Source organism: Pseudorasbora parva, chromosome 18 (assembly GCF_024679245.1).
Source record: "Pseudorasbora parva isolate DD20220531a chromosome 18, ASM2467924v1, whole genome shotgun sequence".
NCBI lineage: Eukaryota > Metazoa > Chordata > Actinopteri > Cypriniformes > Gobionidae > Pseudorasbora > Pseudorasbora parva.
The window spans coordinates 42,156,802-42,183,448 of NC_090189.1; the positions used below are offsets into that span (position 1 = coordinate 42,156,802).

General features: G+C 39.0%; 1 protein-coding gene across 2 annotated transcripts in view; it reads left to right on the forward strand.

The window, feature by feature from the left end:
- The window catches only part of jade2 (jade family PHD finger 2), a 60,705-nt gene that overhangs the window by 15,245 nt on the left and 18,813 nt on the right, over positions 1 to 26,647 (forward strand). For both annotated transcript variants that reach the window (XM_067423490.1, XM_067423489.1), the window contains exons 2-9: positions 15 to 78; positions 1,421 to 1,506; positions 3,553 to 3,710; positions 14,856 to 15,028; positions 17,694 to 17,905; positions 18,513 to 18,680; positions 22,496 to 22,612; positions 24,591 to 25,067. In XM_067423490.1, the coding sequence (XP_067279591.1) occupies positions 15 to 78; positions 1,421 to 1,506; positions 3,553 to 3,710; positions 14,856 to 15,028; positions 17,694 to 17,905; positions 18,513 to 18,680; positions 22,496 to 22,612; positions 24,591 to 25,067 (1,455 nt within the window). The remainder of the gene's footprint in view (positions 1 to 14; positions 79 to 1,420; positions 1,507 to 3,552; positions 3,711 to 14,855; positions 15,029 to 17,693; positions 17,906 to 18,512; positions 18,681 to 22,495; positions 22,613 to 24,590; positions 25,068 to 26,647) is intronic.

The following is a 26,647-nucleotide window of genomic DNA, read 5'->3' on the forward strand; positions in this document are numbered from 1 at the left end:
TTCTTTCCTGACAGATGGAGAGTGAGATGAAGAGGAGGAAGTACTCCACCAGCAGCAACGACTCCGACACCACTGACAGTGAGTGATAAACACAGATGGAGGAAGGGAGGTGGAGCACATGCAGATGCACAATTATATTTATACTTTAAAAAAAAGTTTAAACCCAGCCAGCCTGAATATTATATTACAGGAGTATAGTAGTGATTACAGTGAGATTAGAGCATTATAAAGTTATTAGGGCTGTGAATAACATTTATTCTTGATAATCGACCTTTACGTGAATGATTCATGTGCTGTTTTAGAGAATAATCTACTTTTATAATTCATTGAACTTTAAAACAAAAATCTTAAAAGTTAGCATTGTGTGTTTTGTTGAGTATCATGGCTCATAAAGTCGGATATAGTGAGAATATGGAGGAAAAAACGCTCAAACTGAGCAAAATTATCTGCAGATGCTGATATTTACACGGACACAAACTGATGAAAGGCTGATTCTGATGTAAATCAAGGAGATATTTATTACAGTATAGCATAAAATGCATATAAATATTAATATCAGTGTCTTAGTGAGCTGATATTTAAATGCTTAGTTTTATGATCAGAGCGCTGTCGTTTTAAAACCTTTAATGCAATGATGATTGAGAGATGAAGAAATAAACCTTCCTCAAAGCCTGACGATCATATTTCATACTCATGATTTCTGACGATCAAGTTAACCTGCTTCAGTCTGAAATATCACTAACAATATCAACGTTATTATAACATTTACTTGATAAAACACAAACACGTGAAGCTGAAGGAACGTTTGTACACTTGTACACAAGGATTAAAATGAAAATCTCCTGATAGTTTCCTCACGTCCATCTCATCCCAGATGTTCATGTGTTTCTTTCTTTAGTGGAAAAAAGATGGGGCGAGGAAACTATCAGGAGGTTTTCATTTTGAAGTGAACTGATCCTTTAAAGTCTCCAAACACTAAAGCAGCCTAAACTATCAATCAGAAACAGAAGGACTGGAGGAGATCGAGTGCCATTGGTTTATCAGCTAATTTAGCGGACATGATCATTTAGAGGCCTTAGAAATGTGCATATCAGATGTGTTACCGTAGCTTTAAAGGGTTAACTAGCAAGTGTAATTCTGTGTTAACTAACACTAAAGGCAATGAAGATACATTTCACTGGATTACTTGTCAAACAATACTTAAAAAAATGAATTTACTTTTAGTTTTTTACAACTTCATTAGATAAAAGAACAAGTATACCTTAAGTTTATTTTATAATTTTTTCACCATAAATTGTCGTTCCCTCACCCGCACATCAGTGCAAAAGCATAAAAAGAAAGTTATAAGGGTTTGGAGCAACATGAGGGCGGGTTAATGATGAGGGAGTTCTCTGGAAGCTCATGCTTTAATCTCTTGCAGGTCATGTGACGACCTGGTCACGGTCTTCAAAGAACACAGGGACCTGTAGCACATGGGTACGCCATGAGCCGAAGAAACCATCTGAGGTGAGAAATACACCCTTAAAGTCGGCATTAAAGGGAGCTTTCAATGGTCTTTTCTTCTCTATTGTGCCGTATATGCGAGTGAATCGCTTCTCAAATAGGCCTGTCGCGATATAAATCAATTATTTGTATGATAATTTTTCCGGCTGTGATAATTTCCATTTGTGTGCTTGTTCGTTTTCCTCGTCTCTCTCACTGTCTGTCCGTTTGATGAGGAGTTTATACTCGATGCTCAGATTGGGTGAGGAGTCGTCATGCTCGGCCAGATTCGTCTGGAACTCAGGGCTCTTCGGTTGCAGAGCCGCGCGTAAAGTTACAAATTTCGCCAAGCGAAATGGCGTCTCGTGCACTCCGTATTGACGTCATTTTTGCCTCGCGCTCGTGCGGACGCGTTTAAACGAGGCTTAAAGCTACACTGAAGTTGGCAGTCTGATAACGCAAGTTAATTCTTCAGTTTAATCTGTGTGTGCTAAAGGCTCATGAGTTCCTGTAGAGATAGTAATACACATTCTGCTTTCTATTGCCAAATAAATGAAAAGCATGTCATCAATGTCTTCTCTCGCTGTATCAATGTCACCTCGCTTTCCTCAGAGACGGTCAAGTTCAATTTGTGCACACATTGTGTGTAATACTGTATCCTAAATTGTGGATAATTAAGCTATCATATGCTGAACCGTGTGAACCACCACCTCTAATATGCAGCTAAAACACAATCATCCGTCGCAGTTTTTATCTGTTTTATTTATTGTTTTTGGTGTTTATTCAAGTGGGTTTTTTTGTTAACAGACTGAGAGTCCATTGCTTTTATTGTTTTTGATTGTTTTGTTCATTTATTGTGGATATTTACATTTTTTTCCCTTTTCAGTGTTAAATAGTGTTTAGAAATAAGTGTATTGATCTTTGAAAAGGTGTACCTGCATTATTATGCCATTATCATTATTTTAGATAATGATAATGGCATAATAAAACTTTATGCAAAGAAAATGGCATGACTCTTACCAAGTAGATTAATCTGTTGATTATTTTTTAATTACTACTACTAATCTTTACATCAGTTTGGCTTAACTTGTGAAAATGAGATCAAAATCGACAACACTTGTTTTTTTATGGAATATTGCAGTGATTAAATGATTTATCGGTGCACATCATCGTGTTAATAAACCTGAGTCAAAATAACTTCACCTCTTCTCAGAAGATGATGAGGGCGGAGCCGCCTGTCACTCACATGAGATCAGCCAATAGCAAACCACCACCATCCAATCAATCCCCCACAGACACAATCAAGCCCCGCCCTACATTTGTTTTTGTTTTTAGACTAGTCCCGTATTTTACCCTTCTTTCCGGCCGTCCTCCTGTATTAGTATTTTCCCGTAAATATCCCATATTTTAACCTGCGTTATTAAAAAATAATAATACCGGAGTAAAAAAACAAAAACATTTCCGTAACTAGCCTCACGATAACTGTCAGCTGCAGTAGCCTACAGTACTGTCGCGAGGTTAGTGTGTGAGGTCAGACGACGAGTGACAACGCGGGGAAAAACTAAACAGAGACGGATGATGGACGTAACGATAGAGACGGAAGGCACTCCTGCCAAAAAACCCAAACCCTCGTGTGAATACCTTGAATGGGACAGCGAATTTAATTTTCTGAAGAGGAGCAGGTGAGGGACAGTCACTTGTTTTGTAAGTTTTGTAACTGCGACTTCAGCATCTCACATCCGCATCATGCGACAGCGGAAGATCTTTTAAAGTGACAGGAACCACTTATAATGACAATGTGAAGAACAAAAGCTCACTAAATATGCTCTGCTCTTGAGGAAATAACTTCAGTACCTTTAATAAGGATTAATCGATATATAATTCATTATTATTATGGGTTTATGTGAGGATTTATGCCCCCCCGACCCCCGAATCTATCCCAGATTTTGATACCCAAATGTTGACAGGTATGGTTATCTTTTCAAATAGCTTTCATTCTTGCCTCAGTCCCAGTGAAAAGGCCAGAAGAAGACCTCCTTGTGTAATGTTGGCAATGTTATGTTCTTTCAGGTGTTTCGGACCGATTTCATTACAGCCATGAAGTTGCCTGATTCAGCACAACTGAGCCCAGAGGAGTTTTATTTCCTGTCCGACCCCTGGAGGCAGGAATGGGAGAAGGGTGTGCAGGTGCCAGCCAATGTAGAAGCCATTCCTGAGCCTGTAGTCCGGTGAGAATCAGCTCGACACAATCAGGCCATCCTTAAAAATATTCTTGTTTGCCGTAACCCGACCGACCCTGTCAAATTAGGGCCGACTCAAATTTTTTTTTTTTTCCTTTTAGTCCGACCGACTTGCCGGTTGTAAATTTGCATTAAGACCGACCAATTTCTTTTTTTACTCTTCAAACATCTAATACAAAAGTAATAAAATAATATGAATATATTTTAGTAAGTATTATAAATATATAAATTGCCTGGGTCTACATACGAAGGCTACGTTCTTTATTTTATAGAAAAACCCGTGACGTCATCTATGTTTACACTAAGGTTAACGGATGTCTATGCTATGGCCTGCACGTGCGTTCGTTTTGGTTCATTCTCTCATTCACTGTAACGTTAGCCCTGTCGGAGATTTCGCCGCATTGTGTTGACAGGAGTCAGGACCATGGACACGTTACACACAGGCAAGTGCACTGCAGAAGGGAGGGCTTTCGGGGTTTGAGCCCCTGCCCTTTTTGAAAATTAATCAAAAGTGCCCCTCTCAACATTCATCATTACTATATTGTGGCCAATAAAACAGAATTTGAATTATAATTAATATAACAACGTGTACAAAACAGTAACAAATGGCGGAACAGCCGTTTATCCCTTCTCTGTCAGTCTGAAATATCGTTGTCATAACGCGTTGCTATGGTTAGCGTGTTTTGCTCGACCGCAGCGCGAGGTGGGAGCGGCGGCACTGGTTGTAACTTGAAAATTAATGCTTTATGTAAAGTTCTTTCGATGGATACACGTGCTGGCTCCTCAGAGACAGGCTACACTACAACAGCGATAATAAAAGAAAACCGTGGGCAAACGGTCTATCTTTGTAAACTGTGTTCAATGCATGCGAGTGCTGCCGTATGACCAGTCATTTCGCCGTCATCACACAGTATATTCGCCAGAAGACGCGAATGAGAACTCTGCAGTGTGAGAAGCTGTCTCTCTGCGCTGGTACAATAGCGCGCGCACGTCTCACAGCGCGCAAATATTGAGTTCTTCAAGTCTTGCGCTTCAACGGACAAACTCACACAAAAAGTATGTCAACATGTCGATCTTGATGAGTATCCAAGCAGACATAGTCTGATGCCTTAAGTGAACTGTATACAGTCGAGAAAGACGAGCATATCCCTGTATTACCTGAAAAGACGAGCATATCCCTGTATTAGGTCTTATAAGGGCAGTAGCCTTCTGCTGTCTGTCAAACAAAAGATAAGGACATCACTCACTACTCTTGATTGAATAGCTTTTGTAATTTTAAAAAGGATTGATCTTTGACTGAAAAAAGGTTGAGAAACACTAATTTAGTGAATGGCTGTGGCTCGACGGCAGAAAAAACAATCCAAACAATCACGATTTTTAAACCTTTTTCATTATTAATGTTAATCAAATCTATTATTCTAAATGTAGGCTGTCAAGAAGGAGGAAAGAGGGGCAGTGTCTCTTCAAAAAAACAGAGACAATACATAATATTACAAAAATAAAATAACGTCTGAAAAAAATGCTCTGCCATTGTCTGTGATGTTTGTTTACTGTAATATTTACCAGTAAAGAGAAGGTTATAGCTGCTTAATTAATTGAATTCATTAAAAAAAATATTTTTAATATTTAAATACACTAGTCTATATCACCATATGCGTTGGTTTAGCAACAAGTGCAAGCCACTTCAGAGACACAGATAGTTGCATGTTCTGAGTTAGCACAATCGAGCGTAAAAATACGAATACATATACATATCATATACAATACATATCACTGGAAAATACTAAAACGGGAACATAGCGGGAAAAGAGCTAAATTACGTGAGAAACCCGGAAAAAAGGGAGGGTTGACAGCTATGAGTAAATGACAGCTAGCGGTGGTTGGAACATTTTCTTAATGAATGCACCTAAAATGTATGCAATAAACATGTTTTTGACAAATATTTCAATTTGTTTGTGGTCTATATAGCCTGCAATTAGCCTATGCGCCCGAAGGCACGGCTTGAAGACCCAGTCAGTTTAAATTCATACCTACGTAATCCCCATCACCAAAAATTTACTTTTTTTTTTACATTAAAATTTGAAAAAAAAAAAAATTGACCTACCTACTTTTTTTAATTTTTTTTACTGTTACTGCAAACCAAAATATTTTTAAGGATGGCCTCACACACACATGGCTTGTGGAAATGCGGCGAGGAAACATTATTTTGCATGAAGTGAGCAACTCGAGAACATTTTTGAGGATGGTGCACAGAATCTGCCCTCAAATACCACATTCACCAGTAAGAGATGAAGTACTTGCTGAGGTTATCTGTGACGCAAGGAAGGTGAAAAACGAGTCTTTATGGCATTTTTATAGTACAATGACTTGTCAAAAGATCAAATATAATGGCCCTTTTAATGCAGTATAGGGGTATAACATACCTTTTATGCTCAAAGCTGGCTGACGGCCCCAGATTACTGTTCTTCATCATTCACCTCATGTTAAAACATCTCACTCTTACATCTGGACAAACAGTGTCATCAGACAGATTAAAGACTCTAGCTATGATATCTGACCTCTGTTTATGATAAAACTAGGTTGCAGTGACATCACATTTTGCACTCCTGACATAATTATTTTTTTCTAAATATTAATTTAAGTTCTTTCATATTCTCTCCCGTCTGCTCCGATTTATTTGTTCACGTATGCACTAGACAGCGTCCGTAAGGGCTCTTTGTACAAAAGTGAGTATAATTGGTGAAATATTAATTTATTCGCAAAATATTTCCTCGTACAGAATACCATTTTCTAATTGCAATGAACCAATAAATAAAGGATTCTCCAGCCTGTGACAGCGTGCTAAGGTATGTTCTATTAAACACGTACACATAATCAAAATGATTTCTTACAATGCAATACTATCACATATAAAAACTAGGGCTGCAGCTATCGATTCTTTTTGTAATCGATTAATCTACCACTTAATCGATCGATTAATCGATTAATCGGATAATAATTACTTTTTCTTTATTAAAGAGCAATAAGAGACAATAAGACGGGTATCTTAAAATTAATATCTAATTTGTTTTCTTTTTAGAAAAATTTAGTTTTTGCTGAAATTGCATACATTAATAACTGTGAAACTAAACTATTTTAATGCATACAATTGCCATATTATATTAAATAAAAATCTATTTCAAATTACTTTAAAAAGGTAAACATAGTTCAATCTAAAACTAAACCTACAACCAATAAATCTAAATAGTAGTAATATAAATAACAATAATGCCAATATAAATAATATAAATATTCTATAAATTCTATATAATATAAATATTCTAATATTCTATAAATATTCTATAAATAATATAAATAACTAAACATTGTATTTATGTTGTGCAACTTAACTTTCATGTTTCAGCTTCAGCTCAGGCATGACATAAGCATTTAATGTCTTATTTACTCCTTTACTGAAGCAACATATTGGACAGGTTAACTTGGAACAAGAGATGTGCGGATCAGCTCTATCGTCACCGAATCAGCTGTTAGAAGCAAACCATCCACCCGCACCCGGTATTTACAACTTCAAATCCTCAGTGTTAAGCGCGATGCTATCGTTTACATTACCCAGGGTCGACAACCTATACATCACACGGAGGAATAACCGCTAGAACGTGATCAAACGCGAGATATGTTTAATTCCAGGCTATTCTCACAAAAATGCGTATAAATAGTACGAGTGTGCAATGTCGTGGAATGTATACGCCACAACATTGCACACTCGTACTATTTAAATGCATTTATGTGTGATCGGGTTAGTACATCACACATGCTGATCTTTTGAGCTAATCATTCATCATTGTAACACAGCTTGTTTTAAGTTAGTAGCTATAAATATGATTAAAGTGTGATTAAATTACACAAATCAATGAAAGCACGCAGCTCTGAGCTCTGAAAGCACGAGCGCTGCTCATCACAAACGCGCGCGCGTTACAGCTTGTTCTGATGTTTGTTGCGCCTATAGTATTGAGAACATCTAATGGTGCATTTCGAAGATATTATCAAGTAGGATATATAAAGTCTCATTAAAGATTTCGCACACATCACAATGATGGTGATCCATGTGCAAAGCTGCAAACTCCATCGAGTTCATGTGTTTGGAGTTGCTCGTACTCCTCAGCTGACGCGTGAACTGCCGCAAATGAAACTTAAATGTTCAGCGTCGCATCCTGAAGCTCAACACGCAGTTGTCTTCATTTAAAAACAGCGATATTAAAGGATATTACCAGTGCTGATGCCCGCCCGCTCTCTCTCTCTCTCTCGCATTGCGGTCTTTGATCTCAACATGAGCTGAAAACGAAAGTTAAAGAACGACACGCATTCATTGCGTTTTTAGCGTGATATGAGAGTTCCGCTTGTTTATTAAAATCAACATAGTAACGATTTCTCTCATCCACCTGCAATTTTTGGGATGTTTACGCACCTGAACCGCGGATATAACCGCAATCCGCTCATACGCCGAGTCCTTACACAAAAAATGTCTTTCTGCAATATCTGTGTGTAGTTAAATGGACTAAGCGAAGCATCGAGGCAGATGATTTTGCCTCGAGGATTTTTTTGATTCGATTAACTCGAGTTACTCGATGAATCGTTTCAGCCCTAATAAAAACATGTTTTACTTACATAAGTGTGTTGCACCATTCCTGTCGGATCCACTATAGAAGCACAGCATTGTGTTTTAATCTCAATATGTCTGCAAATCAAGCTTGACCTGAGACTTGTTTACAAACAATTCCGCAGTGAAATGAAGCGAACACTTGTACATGTCTTCCCCACGTGAGCTGGAACTTCATTAAAATTAAATGAAGTATCACTCATTCCTTATATCAGGATCCGAAGGAAGCTCATGCAGCGACTGTGTTCTTCCACAACCAGGCACAGTGCAATATCTTCCTATCTTCTGTATTTTTATTGCTCGTTTATCTCCACGAGTCGGTGGGCGGGGCTACAGAAGCAGACGTACACATTTGCAGTGGGACAAAAAAGTATTTAGTCAGCCACCAATTGTGCAAGTTCTCCCACTTAAAAGGATGAGAGAGGCCTGTAGTTTTCATCTTAGGTACACTTCAAACAATGAGAGACCGAATGCGGAAAAAAATCCAGAAAATCACACTGTCTGATTTTTAAAGAATTTATTAGCAAATTATGGTGGAAATAAGTATTTGGTCAATAACAAAAGTTAATCTCAATACTGTGTTATATACCCTTTGTTGGCAATGACAGAGGTCAAATGTTTTCTGTAAGTCGCCACAAGGTTTTTACACACTGTCGCCATTCATTCTTTTCTTTACACGGATCAGTCGTCCTGGTCCCTTTGCAGAAAAACAGCCCCAAAGCATGATGTTTCCCCCCCATGCTTCACAGTAGGTATGGTGCAACTCAGCATTCTTTCTCCTCCTTTGGTTTCATCTGACAATATGACATACTCCCAATTCTCTTCTGGATCATCCAAATGCTATGTAGCAAACTTCAGATGGGCCAAAACATGTACTGGCTTAAGCATGGGGGACACATCTGGCACTGCAGGATTTGTGTAGTGTGTTACTGATGGTAACGATCCCAAATCCCAAAAGAGCACCATCAAACATTGTACTGAGCACCCTGGACTTTTCAAACTCCCTGAGCACCCTGGACTTTTCAAACTCCCTGAGCACCCTGGACTTTTTCCCCTTATAAAGTTATGAAACTTCACTTATTCAACTTCATACACAATTTTTATTAAAGTCTGCCTTTTACAGTCATATTCAAAAACATTTAGTAAATGTTTTAGAACGTGACAGGAGCAGCAAAAACAGCCAGTGGGAATCTGTGGGAAGAGAACGGGTATCAGTAACTGTTCCAGTTCATTAAAAGGTCCCGTTCTTCGCGTGTTTTCGAAGCTTTGATTATGTTTACAGTGTGCAATATAACATGAGTTCATGTTTCGCGTGTAAAAAAACACAGTATTTTTCACACAATTGACTTATCTGTCCAGCGCTGTTTCCTCTGTCCTAAAAACGGCCTGATGATTTCCTTGTTCTATGAAGTCCCTCCTTCAGAAACACGTAACGAGTTCTGATTGGGCCAGCGCTTCCCGTGTTGTGATTGGACAGCAGCTTAGCGCACTTTGCCCGGAAAGGTCCCGCCTCTTACCATAACGGGGCGATGCAAGCGCTGAATGCTCACTCTTCTCCACGCGGGAGAGCAACGAGACCACGCCCCCTATTGTGCATGTTCTTGTGGGCGGAGGGTTTGTCAACAAACGGTTTTAGTTGAATCATTAAAGCAGGAAGTGCAGCGGTGTCGTCCAAACCGGCCGCTCGCTGTAGGCTTTGAAAGGGAACTTCTGTTAAATAAAATATCTCGCTTGGCATTGGACTTTGAGCTTTATAATTTTACAGGTATTATTTATGCTCCAACAGCAACATTACACACTAACTAAAGTTTGAAAGATGGAATCATGAAGAATGGGACCTTTAAATGACAATCTCTTATATATATATTTTTGAAAAGTTACATAAAAACAGCTTTACCTTGTGCCATCTAGTCTGTCAAACGACCACATGAACTCATAAAAACAAACATTAAGAACTTGGAGAGCTCTAGAACTGGAACCTATTTTAACCCTTTCAACAAACTTTCTTTGCCAATATTTCCTTTACATTCAAAACACTAAAATTAGCCTTTGTTTACAGCTTTTTTTTAAACCCTTCAGCTTTTCTGATGTCACTAGTTCAAGTAAATAGTTCATGTAAACAAAAAAGGTCAAACGTGATACTACAGACATTGTACAGTTCCTCTTTGTACATTAATACAATGTAATACAAACCTTAACTTCATCCAGGAATTTCCCCTCAGGAGGTTTTCTCTCAGAACAGGACACAATGACCGTTGACAAACGCATCCAGTTTTACCCGGTTTGGCACAGTCTGCTCAACATTGGGTTACACTGAGTCAGCCCTGGGTAGGTATGTGATGACCCAGCAGATGAGTTACAGAAAAACCGCCCAACACTGGGTAAAAATGTTGAAAATGACCCAGCAGACTGAACCCAGCGTTTTGGTTAAAACAATAACCCAGCATTATTCTGAGTGTTTGCTACTGAATGATTCTGTGTGATGTTCAGCTAAAGTGTGTGTGTGTGTGTGTGTGTGTGTGTGTGTGTGTGTGTGTGTATACATACATACATATTTCGTTTGTGGCAGTTATATATATAATAAAGCATCATATCTCAGTCATGAGATTCTCTATGTAAAATTAACTGCAGATGGCACAAAATATCTCCCTGATGGTAACAAATAAAAATTCACATGTAAAATGTGTGTATCATCATCAACAATTTTTCACATTAAAAATAGATGCCTCGTGCATCTCTTGTACGGTTGGTTTTTCCTCCAACCCTATCATTTTTCGAGTGGTATATGTAGCAGTCGTGCTAGTTTTGATTGAACAGTCAGATTACGATACCATAACTCAAATACAGACTGCTAAAACAAAAACAAGATCTTCTGGTTCACCCAAACCCTGGCAGGAAATAAAGCCTCTGCTGCAATCTAGAGCACAGGCTGTTGATGTGAGAAGACCTGCATAATAATTTCTCCACCTAAGTACTTAAATAAAGAAACCTGTTCAATATAATCACAGAACTGTGGCCCCCAGATCTAGAAATAATGCTCTCTCTTTCAGTCTTTACACGATTGGATCGCTATCCACATGACCAGGTTCACATGTACGGGGTTTCCACATCCCACACACATCGAAATGACTGTGATGCATGGTTAATATGACTCAATACACTTCTGAATATCTCCAAAAATGTGTAGCATTGACCTATGAACCAGCTCTAAGCTGCCAGTCAGGAACTTGTGGTTGCGCTAATGGTTTATCAGAGCCACGCTTTGATCGACTTGCAGTGTTTAATTCTCACACTTTAATAGTAGACTGTGTATAACTCCTACCTTAAAAGGTTAGTTCACCCAAAAATGAAATGTAAGTCATTAACTCCTCACCCTAATGTCGTTCGACATTAAAATAACAAAAACGACGACTTTATTCAGCATTGTCTTCTCTTCCGGGTTTGTTTTCAATTCTCAAATAAAGATTCGAACGGTTATGAATCAGCGTATTGATTCATGATTCGGATCGACTCGGATTTGGATATACACTTGCATACGCTCTCGGACTAAATATAAAATATCTTAAGCTGTGTGTGAAGATGAACGGAGGTCTTACGGGTGTGGAGCGACATTAGGGAGAGGAGTTAATGACAGACATTTTTATTTTTGGGTGAACTAACCCTTTAAAGGTGTGATGAATTGAGAAATCAACTTTCCCCTTGAGCCTTTGATATATAAAAGGTCATCGTGATATAAGAATATAAGTTTCAGAGCTGAAAACATCATTGTTAGTCAAAGAAAAGCTTTTATAGACACTAGGCCCAGAAAACGAGAGCTCTCAAATATATCAATGAGGTGTTAGAAGGGGAAACGCCACTTATGCAGATAAATGTGTACGCCTGCTTATGTAACCCCGCCCACCTGCTTATGTAGCCCCACCCACTTATTTATGTAGCCCCACCCACCAACTCGAGCAATAAACATAGCGAGCTAAACGAGCAATAAACATACCGAAGATGGCAAGATATTGCGCTGTGCCTGATTGTAGGAGCAAAAGCTTCCTTCAGATCCTGATATTAGGAATGAGTAGACATTTGTTCGCTTCATTTCACTGCGGGAATCGTTTGTAAACAAGTCTCAGCTGGATTTGCAGACACATTGAGATTAAAGCACAATGCTATATAACGTTGAATATAATGTATAATTATGCAATGGGGGTGTATTTGTGGGTCCTGATGATAATAATAATGTAATTTATTTTTAATTATTATAAAAAGTAAAAAATAAAATAAAAAAACTCTTAGTGTTGGTTTAAAATATGAGGATACGTATCATGAGTTCAGTATCGTGATATATATCAAATCGTGACGCGAGTGTGTCATTATATACCCCTACTACTTAGAGGATACATTACTAGGGTTGGGTACCAAACGCTGTACTTTTAAGGGCTCCGACTGAATTAAGTTCACATTAAATCAATCAGTGCCACAATTATCAAAAAGACTATTTAAATATGAATCCTCTTGTCTCTGTGAATGAATGGCGCAGACACATAGTTTAATTTACGCACACGCATACACATCGCGTTTTATATGAGGACATGCATGAACACCATCTCTGAGAGTCACTTCATCTGTATTTTAATACCTTCATACCATAAACGCACAAAATCAAAGCTCTTCACGGCAACCTGACAAAATAAAAGTTTGGTTTAACTTAACACATATAACTGTTGTAGAATAGAGTTTAGATACTTCTCAGTGTAATAATAATAATACATTACCAAAACTTAATTTTTTTAAGTAATAAATCACAATTTTTCTTATAATGCTTAGTTATGCAGCTTTGTTTGACAACGTTTAATTAAATTAAAAGGTAAATAAATTAATGTTTTATGTCTTCATTTGATTACCAGAATATACACAGCAATTTGTGGGAAATCTTTTAATAGAAATCAAATTATTTTTTAATTCAGTTAATTGAGGAGCTGGTAGCATACTCTTTGCTGCTAAATATTACAGTGAACAAACATCACAGACAAAGGCAGCTCTGGCATAATGTCAATGACACTTCAATAAATGACTACAGTTTCTGCACAGTTATTGAGGTAAACATCCCTAGTACAGAAAACCGTTGGGTTGTAAACACACCTAGTTCTCAGTATGCAAAGGTTTTCTAAAGGCGTGCATTGAGGGATTTTTTTCAGCATGAATGCTGTTTGGCTTTTTTCTATGAAAAGGGTTAGTGACCCTAATGACATCATCAAACCCTAATGACATCATCAAACCCTAATGACATCATCAAACCCCCCTAATGACATCAGCGACCGCAGCAGATCCAGTTGGCCTCATTCACACTAATGCATGAATCTAGTGTTTTAGAGGTTCAGTCTCATCTGATAATCATTCCTTAAGACAATTGACCGTCTTTACCTCAATTTGTAATAATAATAATAAATTGTTCGCATGCACTTGTGCACAACAAGACACACTCGTTTAAAACTCCTTAAATTATATTAACATCTGCTGTATAACATTTATATAATAAACATCTAAATAATTACAGCTCTGTGGAAATGAATTATTAGGCCTATCTCAGCGAGACGTGTAAATGCAGAGATGAAAACAGCGCTCTGTCATCAGTATTTCATAATCTAGACACAAACATTATTAATCATTTTGATAACGTGCCAGATGAGATGGACTCTGTAACAGCGATGATGTATTCACAGTTTTGTTTATTTTTCGGACAATTTATTTATATCCCAGAGAATATTCACTCTTTAGTCTATTAAACACATAAACCTCTTAAACTGTAGTAATTAACGCTTATAGTTATCGGGAGTTGATAAACTCAACTCTCATTTATTTATGTTAATATGCTGTATTTATAAATAAAAATATGAAACAGCATTAATGTAAAAAATGCTTTGCACTGTATTTAAAAGAAAATTCACTCTTTCAGACTATTGATGCAGAAGTGTATTTTGTTCTGTATGTAAGGGAGCGAAATTGCAAAAGTTCAGTTCACTGCTGTTGCTATAATTGTAAAAAAACAGAAATAACGCAATAAATAAATATCGGTTATATATATCGGTTATCGGCACATAAACATGCAAATAATCAGTATCAGTTATAAGGGAGCAAAACTGTAAAAATTCAGTTCACTGCTGTTGCTATAATTGTAAAAAACAGAAATAACACAATAAATAAATATCGGTTATATATATCGGTTATCGGCACATAAACATGCAAATAATCAGTATCAGTTATAAGGGAGCAAAACTGTAAAAATTCAGTTCACTGCTGTTGCTATAATTGTAAAAAACAGAAATAACACAATAAATAAATATCGGTTCTATATATCGGCTATCGGCACATAAACATGAAAATAATCGGTATCGGTTATAAAAAAAAATTATATATCGGTCGATGACTATTTTGACTGCACGTATGAGGAGTTGTGTGGTCATTAAAGTGTGTTTTTCCGTCCCCAGGGAGCTTCCGGAGGTCAGTCGAATCCCGTTCTTCTCACCAATCCAAACCAGGGGCCTGTCAGAGTTTGGCTTCGGAGAGTCACATGGTCTTGCTGAGCCGCTGAGCCGCTACGATCTGGATGATCTGGATGTGGCCTGGCTTGAGCTGGTTAATACTGAATTTAGACAGCTAGGTAAGATTGATTGACTATCGGAATCATTTTCCTTTAATTATGCAAATTTGTTATTGTACAAGTTGATATCAAAGTTGGAATTCTTTGTGGGATTAGCCAAGTCACATGAGTTTCTATTCGATTACAAATCCTGACGATCTTAAAACGTATTTTTCATTAAACATGTGAGCATTGCATTAAATATGACAGTGCACGTTTAAATATAGAAGCACGGCTCACTGTCTCAGAGCAGCAACAGCCCACATTTACGCCAAACAATTTCTTATGATTTACTGTTGAGGAATTATTGCAGTGTTTACTTTGTGTTTGTACTGTAATATGTTGTAGATGTTATGTTTAGAGGGTATGCATCGACGTCACTTTCCCGCCTGACTAAGCGGCAGAAGAGCTGCTGCATGACTGGAGTTAATAGGGGAAAACGCCAGTAAAACAAAGAGTTATCAGTTTAAACTAAAGGTTGGACTTGATATATAGAGTTTCTTACAACTTACCAAAGATCCAGTGATCCATGGATATTGACATGCTGCCAGGAATCGTGTTTCCTGGCGTTTATATGAGCCTGATTGTGATGCATCAATATTTATCACTGTCAGTCATCACCACCGCATTTATCTGTGGATGTGCCTATGTGTTGCAGCGTGTATGTGGTCACTTGTCAAGAATAGACAACAAGTTTTATTCAAGTTCTGAATATATTATAGGCCTATTAAATTTTTTCATATCACATAGGCATTGCGCAAAGAGCGCTCCCTTTATAATTGCTAAAAGCTGTCACTCGTTCAAAGAACACAATCTCACACAGTTCTGTTAAATTAATCTGACGCTGAAGACACAATTAATCTCTTATTTACATAATGTATCCACTTAGAGAGGATTATTATCTCGACCGGAAAGTGGATTCTCACTTAAACACATGTCTGTGATTGGCCATTGCATTCAAGAGATCAACAGACATGTCTGTGATTGGCCATTGCATTCAAGAGATCAACAGACATGTCTGTGATTGGCCATTGCATTCAAGAGATCAACAGACATGTCTGTGATTGGCCATTGCATTCAAGAGATCAACAGACATGTCTGTGATTGGCCATTGCATTCAAGAGATCAACAGACATGTCTGTGATTGGCCATTGCGTTCAAGAGATCAACAGACATGTCTGTGATTGGCCATTGCGTTCAAGAGATCAACAGACACGTCTTTGATTGGCCATTTGCGTTCAAGAGCTCAACAGACACGTCTGTAATTGGCCATTGCATTCATGAGCTCAACAGACACTTCTGTGATTGGCCATTGCGTTCAAGAGATCAACAGACACGTCTGTGATTGGCCATTGCATTCAAGAGATCAACAGACACGTCTGTGATTGGCCATTGCATTCAAGAGATCAACAGACACGTCTGTGATTGGCCATTGCATTCAAGAGATCAACAGACACGTCTGTGATTGGCCATTGCATTCAAGAGATCAACAGACACGTCTGTGATTGGCAATTGCGTTCAAGAGATCAACAGACACGTCTGTGATTGGCCATTGCGTTCAAGAGATCAACAGACACTTCTGTGATTGGCCATTTGCGTTCAAGAGCTCAACAGACACGTCTGTAATTGGCCATTGCGTTCAAGAGCTCAACAGACACGTCTGTGATTGGCCATTGCATTCATGAGCTCAACAGACACTTCTGTGATTGGCCATTGCGTTCAACAGCTCAACAAACATCTCTGTGATTGGCTACATTACTCAATGAAAGAGAAAACACGGAAAATTAAATAATTTGATGAGCGTAAATACAGATACTTACTGGATCTTTTGCCAGCTCTTTTTTGATAATAATATACTATTATTATTATGAGTAAAACAGATCCTAGGCCAGTAGTTATGAGCAGCATTCCCTCTAAAAGTAATCAGTAGCAGAAGTTATGATGTTATCATAACTATCAAAATCCAGATGTTCGGCATTTTTCGTACGTGAGTTTTTGTTGTAGATGTCTATTAAAAAAAAAAAAAAAAAAAAATTATGTACTGTGCTAATTAATTGAGATTTCTTACAGCTCTTACAGGTTTTTGGCCTTGTCTGTTTCGTTGCTTCTATTGCTCTCCCCTTTTGTGTAAGTCGCTTTGGATAAAAGCGTCTGCTAAATGATTAAATGTAAATGTAAATGTAAGCAGCAACGACAGTAGTTTGAGTGAGAAAATTACACTCTATTATCAAGTATGTCTCCCTTCGGTCCGTAAGGGGGCACAGGGATGTCCATGGCTAAGCCTCTCTGACCCCCCTCTGGCACCAAGCCAGGTTTTATGTGTTATTCGTGGCATTCACACTGAACACCAATGCTGTGCCTCAGTCTTTTTGCCACTCAGTGGGCGTAACCGCAGTCACTCAAGGCGGACTGTGACGTCACATGCATTACCCTTTTTGCATTTTTACAACGGAAGTTAATCCATCTAAAACGTACTTTAGCTGGACAATAACTTGTTTTCTAGAGCGGCTGCACAGCCAAAACAATCTCTCTTTCGATAATTTCCTATTATCACTGTAAAGTTGCTTTGAAACAATCTATATTTTAAAAAGCGTTATATAAATGAAGGTGACTTGACTTGTCAGGAGTAAGCGATTGTCCCGATTGTCTTCATGTTCTTCACTTCTGCATGTCTTGTGCTCCTCAGCACTTCCGGAGCTGGACGAGCTCACCATGGAGCAGGTTGTCCTGGAGCTGGAGAGCAGGTGTCAGCAGAACATGCAGCAGGCCATCGAGACGGAGGAGGGACTGGGCATCGAATACGACGAGGACGTGGTGTGTGACGTGTGTCGCTCACCCGAGGGGGAGGATGGCAATGAAATGGTTTTCTGCGACAAGTGCAACGTTTGTGTGCACCAGGTACTTCATCAAAAAATGACCTAAATTGCATTGAGTTCTATTCAAAACAAAGTTGTAACTTGATGACGGCGAGATTGAGCGCGGAATCATGTTCATGCATGAGATTATTAACTATTATTACATTTATTAAATTATTAACAGTAGCAGAGCAGGGCCGAGTGCTATGGAGCTGAACAAGGCCACTGAAGCGAATGCTAATGAAAGACGAGCGCGACACAGGGCTCGACAGCAGCAGGGCTTTTATTATAAGACATGCTGCTTCCGATTGTAGCCACACTCCAAACTCTCAGCCTGCTACAGTAGCCACGCCCCAAACTCTCAGCCCGCTACAGTAGCCACGCCCCAAACTCTCAGCCTGCTACAGTAGCCACGCCCCAAACTCTCAGCCTGCTACAGTACGCCCCGAATTCCCCAAAACTAGAATGTGAATCCGTACTTGCTCTGCATAGTATAATAAGCGTTTTAATGTAAATATAAATTTAATGAACAGAAATCACACTTACAGTATCCGGGATAAATTGATCATTCTGATTACATAATTCAGATTTTTGATTCTAATTAAAGTTATTGAATGTGTTGACAAAAGGAATGTTTTTTCCTCCCGCAGGCATGTTACGGGATCTTAAAGGTGCCGCAGGGTAACTGGCTATGCAGAACGTGTGCCCTCGGCGTTCAGTCCAAATGTTTGCTTTGTCCCAGAAGAGGAGGAGCTCTGAAGCCCACTCGCAGTGGAACCAAGTGGGTCCACGTCAGCTGTGCCTTATGGATCCCTGAGGTATCAAATGAAGCTGGTCTTGGGATAGTAGTTATAAGTTGTGGTTAAATTTATGGTTGAAAAATTCTGGATGAGGTCAGGATTAATCTGATGATACACAGGGAAACTTTTTGAGCAATGTTGCTGAAAGATGTTGCTGTGGATAAAAAGTTGCCCTTTGTATCATCAGGTTTAGGGTTAGAGTAATTTGTGTCAAATATGACTAGCTTTATAGGGTTAAAGTGATCATAACACAGTGTTTGCAACTTTTTTTGCTCTCTTTCTGAAGCATCAGAGCATTTTAAATCACTAAATAATAAATTATAATAAAGAAAAACAATCGTGTTACTAGGTAGGAAGTAGGCAGTCACACACATTTCCCTGTAAATATTATGTACTCCAGCATTTTTCAGTGGATTATCCTCTACTGTTAGTGATTCCAGTTCCAGTGCATTTATCCAACTAATCCATAATGAAATTCAGTGGTGATCGTTTACATTATTGATTTGTTGTAGCCCTAGTTGAGTTGAAATTCACTTTTGATTGAATTTTGCCTCAGAAATGATTGCCTGATAAAAGATGCAATGAAGTATTAAAAGCAGAAAGGAAATCATAAAAACGTCCCCTTTCAACACAAAGTTGAACATATTCATCTGGAAGACGACTGAGGAAAATTGTGATTAGCAAGCAATAATGGATGAATTGTAATTGAAATATTTCCTCTGCTCTCTGTGATTGAAAGGAAAGCTTTTCTGCAGGAAATGTTGAACTTGCCTGGTCAGGTTTAGGGCAAGATGTTTCTGTAAAGGCGTAAGACATTCAGCGCTCTACTTTACATGCAGAAGGCTGCTTAATATCCAAAGGAGGACAAAAGAAGAATTGACAAGAAGATAAGGATTCAAAGAGGCGGTTTTAAAAAGCCTGGCCAAAATTGGTATTCTCATAAAAAATTTGCAGAAATTGAAGAGCGAGGCAGGAACAATAGCCGAATGATGGGGATGTAAAAAGCCACAAAGGCAAGTGAAAAGGCTCACTGAAATCACGTGAAGTGCTGTGCGCCGGCGGATGAATAAACTGAATGAACTTATGAGCTGAGTTTCCACTTCCTCCAGGCGCATTCGATTCTATTCCGGCTCATCTGTAACACTTTTGAGAGGATTGGAAGAAATACTGACTGTACTGTTGCGTTACAATGCCAAACGTGATTCCTAGATGGGATTCGTGAGACTCGCCTGTTTTATTTCATTTTTAAAGAACTGAACTTGAATCTAACATGACAGTGTCGCCGCACAGAAACTGTCATTGTGTAGATTCTGCTGAAGATCGTTTGTCCTCTTGCATAACAAAACATAACATGTTTCTGAAACAAATCACCTACCCTGACTATAATCTCTCACGGACAAGCCCAAAGAGCAACTTTTTCCCTGCGCACTTGTGAGAGGAGTCACAAGTCAATTAATAATGCATTGGAAATGTACAGCATTCTTATGAAAATACACAATATACATTCACCTAAAGGATTATGAAATTATCTAATCAACCAATCACACAAAGAATGGTGTGAAAAGGGAAAAACATCCAGTATGTGGCAGTCCTGTGGGAGAAAATGCCTTGTTGATGCTCGAGGTCAGAGGAGAATGGGCCGACTGATTTAAGCTGATAGAAGAGCAACTTTGACTGAAATAACCACTCGTTACAACCGAGGTATGCAGCAAAGCATTTGTGAAGCCACAACACACACAACCTTGAGGCGGATGGGCTACAACAGCAGAAGACCCCACCGGGTACCACTCATCTCCTCTACAAACAGGAAAAAGAGGCGACAATTTGCACAAGCTCACCAAAATTGGACAGTTGAAGACTGGAAAAATGTTGCCTGGTCTGATGAGTCTCGATTTCTGTTGAGACATTCAGATGGTAGAGTCAGAATTTGGCGTAAACAGAATGAGAACATGGATCCATCATGCCTTGTTACCACTGTGCAGGCTGGTGGTGGTGGTGTAATGGTGTGGGGGATGTTTTCTTGGCACACTTTAGGCCCCTTAGTGCCAATTGGGCATCGTTTAAAGGGTTAGTTCACCAAAAAAATGAAAATTACATGTTTATCTGCTTACCACCTGTGCATCCAACATGTAGGTGTGTTTGTTTCTTCAGTAGAACACACATGAAGATTTTTACCTCCAACCGTTGCTGTGTGCCAGTCATATAATGGGGTGAATAGGTAACAACTCTATGAGAGCAAAACAAACAAACAAAAAAGCATGCTTAGGCAACGTGCACCAAAACCCTGCTGCTCCTGACGACACATTGATTTCTTAAGACACGAACCGATCGGTTTCTGTGAGAAACCGAGCAGTATTTGTTATTTTTTACCTCATATCCCGACGAGTCTCATCAAGTTTTCCCATTATACTATTTAACTAATATTTATCTAATAAATATATATATAACAAATATTTACTATTTAAAGGGGTCATATAATGGTACATGCACTTTTACAAGTTGATTATATAGCAATGTGTATTGGTAGTGACTGTACACAACCATCCTATAATAATAAAAATCCATCAAGTGTTTTTTTTTAATCTCCTTGTATGTTTTCACCTGTCTGAAATCAAGCCGTTCGATGTGTGACGTCACACGATCCGACACCCCTCCCACGACTGTTGATTGACAGCAGCGTTTCACCTCAAGCTGTCGTCCGCCATTGTGGATCCGCTGGAGCAGAATGGCGTCTAAGCGATTGTGGTGTTCTGTTCTAGGGTGTAATAATGAACACAGCAGTCATTTTGATGTTGATATATCTGATATATCGAATTGATACGGTTTAACTTGCACAGATGTGTCCTGAGAGACTCGCGGTGTCAAACTTTCTCCTGTTGTCTTCTTTGAGTGTGAAGCAAGCCCCCACAGAACAGAGGGGCGGGGTGAGCAAAGCTCATTAGCATAAAAGGCACATGCACAGACACGGCTTGCTGAAAACAGAGCTGTGTTTCACCAGGTTAAGAGTGATTTCTTAGAATACTAAATAGAATTTTTAATTAAAGTATATTACAAAGTTTTAATTTAGACACTAAATAATCATATTAACTTGTACAAAAATGGCATTATATGACCCCTTTAACCATTTAACTATCCAAATAAATAGTTAAAAAAAATCATACATTGTGATTTCTGAATTTTTTATTTTTTAGGTTGTCTCTCAAAGTTTTCAATTTCAGACCCCTCCATGATTTCTAAGATATATATATATATATATATATATATATATATATATATATATATATATATATATATATATATGTATATGTGTGTGTGTGTGTGTGTATATAATCATTACAGAATAACCTTTAAATAATTAGTTTAAAATTCATCTTATTTGTTTGTTTAATGAACAAAGAGTACAGTCTTTTATCAACTCTCCCAAAGTTTTATTCTTTCTTATCAAATCTTCGGGAAGGTTATCCTTCTGGCCACAAAGAATAAACTTTCCGAACTCTTTCCGAAGATCCGAAGATACACAGAAGATCCGAAATGACAATCAAATGTGGATACAATGTTTTTATTATACATACAACTAAATAAAGTATACATATACAGGATAACGAAAAGAAAGAAAAGAAGAGACAGAGAGAAGGAAAGCAGAATAGCAATTTCACAAGTAACCCAAGAGGGTCTACAAAGAATAAAATCACTTTCACAACTGGGGCATAAATCTTAAAAACGCATCTAACTAACTAAACCAATTCCATGAAATATTCATCAAGACTAGTCCGCCATCCTTAATGTGATTTCTGTATTGTTTTCTGACTTGTGCTGTTTTCATGTCGACACAGGTGAGCATTGGCTGCCCTGAGAAGATGGAGCCCATTACAAAAATTTCGCACATCCCAGCCAGTCGATGGGCTTTATCCTGTAGCCTGTGCCGAGAACACACTGGGACGTGCATACAGGTGAGAGACCAGTCAAAACAGCAGAATAAGCTTTCATTTGAGGATGGGCTACCTCATAAAGTCAAGTAGAATTCATTTCTATTGTGCTTTTCATAATACGCATCGTTTCAACGCATACATCGTCTGTATGCACACTATACTGTCCATGTCCAGAAAGGGAATAAAAACATCATCACAGTAGTCCATATGAGACATCAGTGGGTTAATTAGAGTCTCTTGAAGCATCCAAAATACATTTGGGTCCAAAAATAACAAAAACTACGACTTTATTCAGCATTGTCTTCTCTTCTGGGTTTGTTTTCAATCCTCAAATAAAGATTCGTCGTATTTTTTTGTTATTTTTGGACCAAAATGTTTTTTCGGAGGAAATCCTGCTGCTTTTTTTAAAGGGGGGGTGAAACACTCAGTTTCAGTCAATCTCATGTCAATCTTGAGTACCTATAGAGTAGTATTGCATCCTTCATATCTCCGAAAAGTCTTTAGTTTTATCATATTTATAAAAGAAATATAGGCTGTACCGAGTCTTTCCGGAAAAAACCGAGCGCCTGGAGGCGTATCGTGTGGGCGGAGCTAAAGAATGACAAGAGCGCAAAGCGGTGACGTCCTCAAGCGTGGAGAAACCCATCGCTATCTCAGCTAATACAGATAATGATCCAGAATCAAATCTGAGGGAGAAATAAATTGAACAGGAGAAACGGCAACAGCAGGACGTCCGTCTCTGTGGTATGTAAGTTACTGTATTTAATGGCCTCTCCACATTTCTGTGTGTTTACTCGCAGAGTATGAGGACATGATTCGGTTTATGGACTATTGTATGCGACTAGACCTTAGCAGTAGCAAGCAAAACGGTTTTGCGCGTCAGACTAGTGTAACGTTATACAGAGAACAACAATGGAGTCCGTTAGCGCATTTGAATGACGAAGCACGCGATCGTGTCGTTTACTGATGTTTACTCATGCGACGGTAGCCAATAGCAGAGACATTTGAAGCAGTTTAAGTTAACTCACCGTCGAAGCTTTATCGCTGGGACCGCTCCGTCAGAAACACACTTCTTTGGTATGATTTGGTAAAGTCCTGTGACAGCAGTGGCGTGTAAATCCATTTTGAGACGCAACTGAAACGATGTTGTCAAGCTTCCCGTCATTTCTGCGTTCAAATCGGTTCAAATGCAGCGCTGCCTTCCCAGAATGCTGTGCTGAAGAGTTGAAGTCGCTCGACGTCACCCATAGGAATAAAGTGGAGCGCGGCGCCGTTCACGGACGACTGGATCTGCAGCTGAGAGACTGTTTACAGCGTGCATCTAGTCACGCGCGCGCGCACCCTACCGGGAGAAGAGCCCGTACGGCCCATACAAGGACCTTCCGCTCTTATTAACGTCAAATAGACCCATACTCGAAAAAAACTCGCCGAAACTTGTGAGAAACCGGAAGGAGTATTTTTGACACAGAAATACTCTATCAAACGTCCAACATTAGTTTTTGAAACTTTGTCTATGTTTAGGATGGGAATCCAAGTCTTTAACAGTGTAAAGCTCAGTATGCATGAAACAGCATTTCACCCCCGCTTTAATGTTTTGAACATTTCATGAGCTCTTTGTGAGTTCTCAGCCGGTAAAATAATGCCATATGTAGACAAATAAAATGGCCGCGTGTAATCCAGCACACAGCGTTGTTTTGAATGTTCGGTAAGCAGCTCCTACGCCATATAAGCCGACCAATCAGGTTGTGAGCGTCTCCTTGTTCCTTTGGTTCAGTAACTCTAGGTTCACTGTTAAAAATGCCAGTGTGAACGCTAAGCGGACCAGGTTTTTGTTTTTGTTTTTTGGTCTGAACCAAACGAACCAAATCGAACTACAAGTGTCAACCTATGCTGACTAAGGCGCACCTGACTAAGTCGCAGGACCAGCCAAACTATGAAAAAAAAGCGCAACTTATAGTCCGGAAAATACGGTACTAATCCTGCGGTTCTGTTCCCACAGTGCTCAATGCCATCCTGCGCCGTGGCCTTCCACGTGACCTGCGCGTTTGACAACGGGCTGGAGATGCGAACCACTCTGGCAGAGAATGACGAGGTGCGCTTCAAATCTTACTGTCTAGAGCACAGCGTCTCGAACTCAGACCGGCCCGACCCAGATCAGCCAGGAACGCACACCGATCGCCTGAAGCAGGAACAAGCAGAACGGGAGAAAGCCAGCCATCGCAAGCAGAAGCTGCAAGAGCTAGAAGACGAGTTTCACAGATTAGTGGACCCTAAGGATGTTGCGGAAAGCCTTTCTCTGCCAGATGCTCATGTGGACTTCCTCTTCCAGTACTGGAAACTGCGACGAAAGGCCAACTTTAACCAGCCACTGGTGGCCATTAAGAGGGATGAGGTGGATAACCTCGCCCAGCAGGAGCAGGACGTCCTGTATCGCCGCCTGAATCTCTTCACTCACCTGCGTCAGGATCTGGAGAGGGTGAGTGTCTCAATAATGGTTTCCAAACAGGTTTCCTGAACATTATTTAGGTAGTCCTCCTAGCGATGGGTGACATTACCAAAATCTTATTTCATAAGTATTATTACTATTCTTTAAAGGTACTGTATGTAAGAAATGTATTTCAATTAATCATAAAATGACCCTGATATGTCACTAGACATTAAGAAATCATGTCAATTTCAAACACTTATATCACTTACAACAGTAGTCCGGCCAGGATATTGTCATGTAAAAGTTGTTGTTGCAGCCCTCAACTGATGTTGATGATGTCATGTTGTGTTTTGGCCTGAAGCTCCGCCCTCCACCTATCGACCAATCATGAGTCAGCAGTGTTTCGGGTTGCCAGATCTGCTCTAGTTATCACAGCTGCAGATCTACAAACGTTCTGCTGATCCTGCAGCCAGGGGGAGGGGGATACACCGCTCTACAGTCATTTGAAAATGATTGCAGTACCAGTTTTGGCCACAATCTTACATACACTTCCTTTAAAATTCTTGGATGAGCTAAACATTTACAGTTCGAGAGCGGTCATTTTGACGAGCTTACTTGCGATTAGAGCTGACGGATTGCATTGATGATCTGACGCGCACGCGGTGACGGAATGACACTCCTCAAAGTCAAAGTGCAAGCAACATTTAAAGCGGCACTCCTTAGTGAAAGCGCAAACATAATTTAAATCACCAGATCACATTTACTTTTAGCAGTATGATTGTTTAACCTCTTAACCTTCGCCCTGCGCCGAGAAATAAATTAAAAAATTACATACCCCAAATAAAAATGTCTGCAGCTCTTAAACCCTATGGTCTATATCCATAAATGTGGTCTTATTTTAAACTAGACACTTCAAATTATGTTACCCAAAAGTCATAATAACTCAAAGTAGTATAGGGACAGATTAAAACAAGGGGAAATATGCATGTAAGTGACTCACGTTTTTATTTTTTTATTATTCCCTTATGGAAAAAATATGAGATTTTAATTTTAATGCCCTGAAAATAACCTAAATATAAAACTGAATGTCTGATCATGCTTTGATTAAAATTTGAGGACGATTCTCTCAAAAATGTAGCTTCTGTAAGCTTTTATGTCAAAAAAGACTGGGCGTCCTTTCAATAAAGTCCAATTATATTAGAACATTTGTGTAATAGTAAAGAGTAGTTTTTATTCAAATAAATCTGCAATAAACTGCTAATTATAATGCATTTGCAGGCCCTGATAACTAAAACAACTATTTAGAGAATTTACAAGTGTTAAAAAACTCATTTAGTTGATAAAAACAGTCTCTAATTTAGTCTGCGCGTTGTGTATGGTAAGTGTGTGCGGCAGGCAGGCACTTACACTGGCAGGCGCTGGATACTAATGAATACCTTGAAGACGACGCTAAGTAAGCATGAGGTATTCACCAATGCTTCTTACGACATCTCTTACAGAAACTACGCAAAATATTGTCTTTTGATTCGTTACTACATCCATCAATCAAATCTATGCTGGCTATGCATTGGCTAGGCATTGACTGGCTTATCCAACTAAGGACCGGCGAGTTTGACTGACAGATGTAT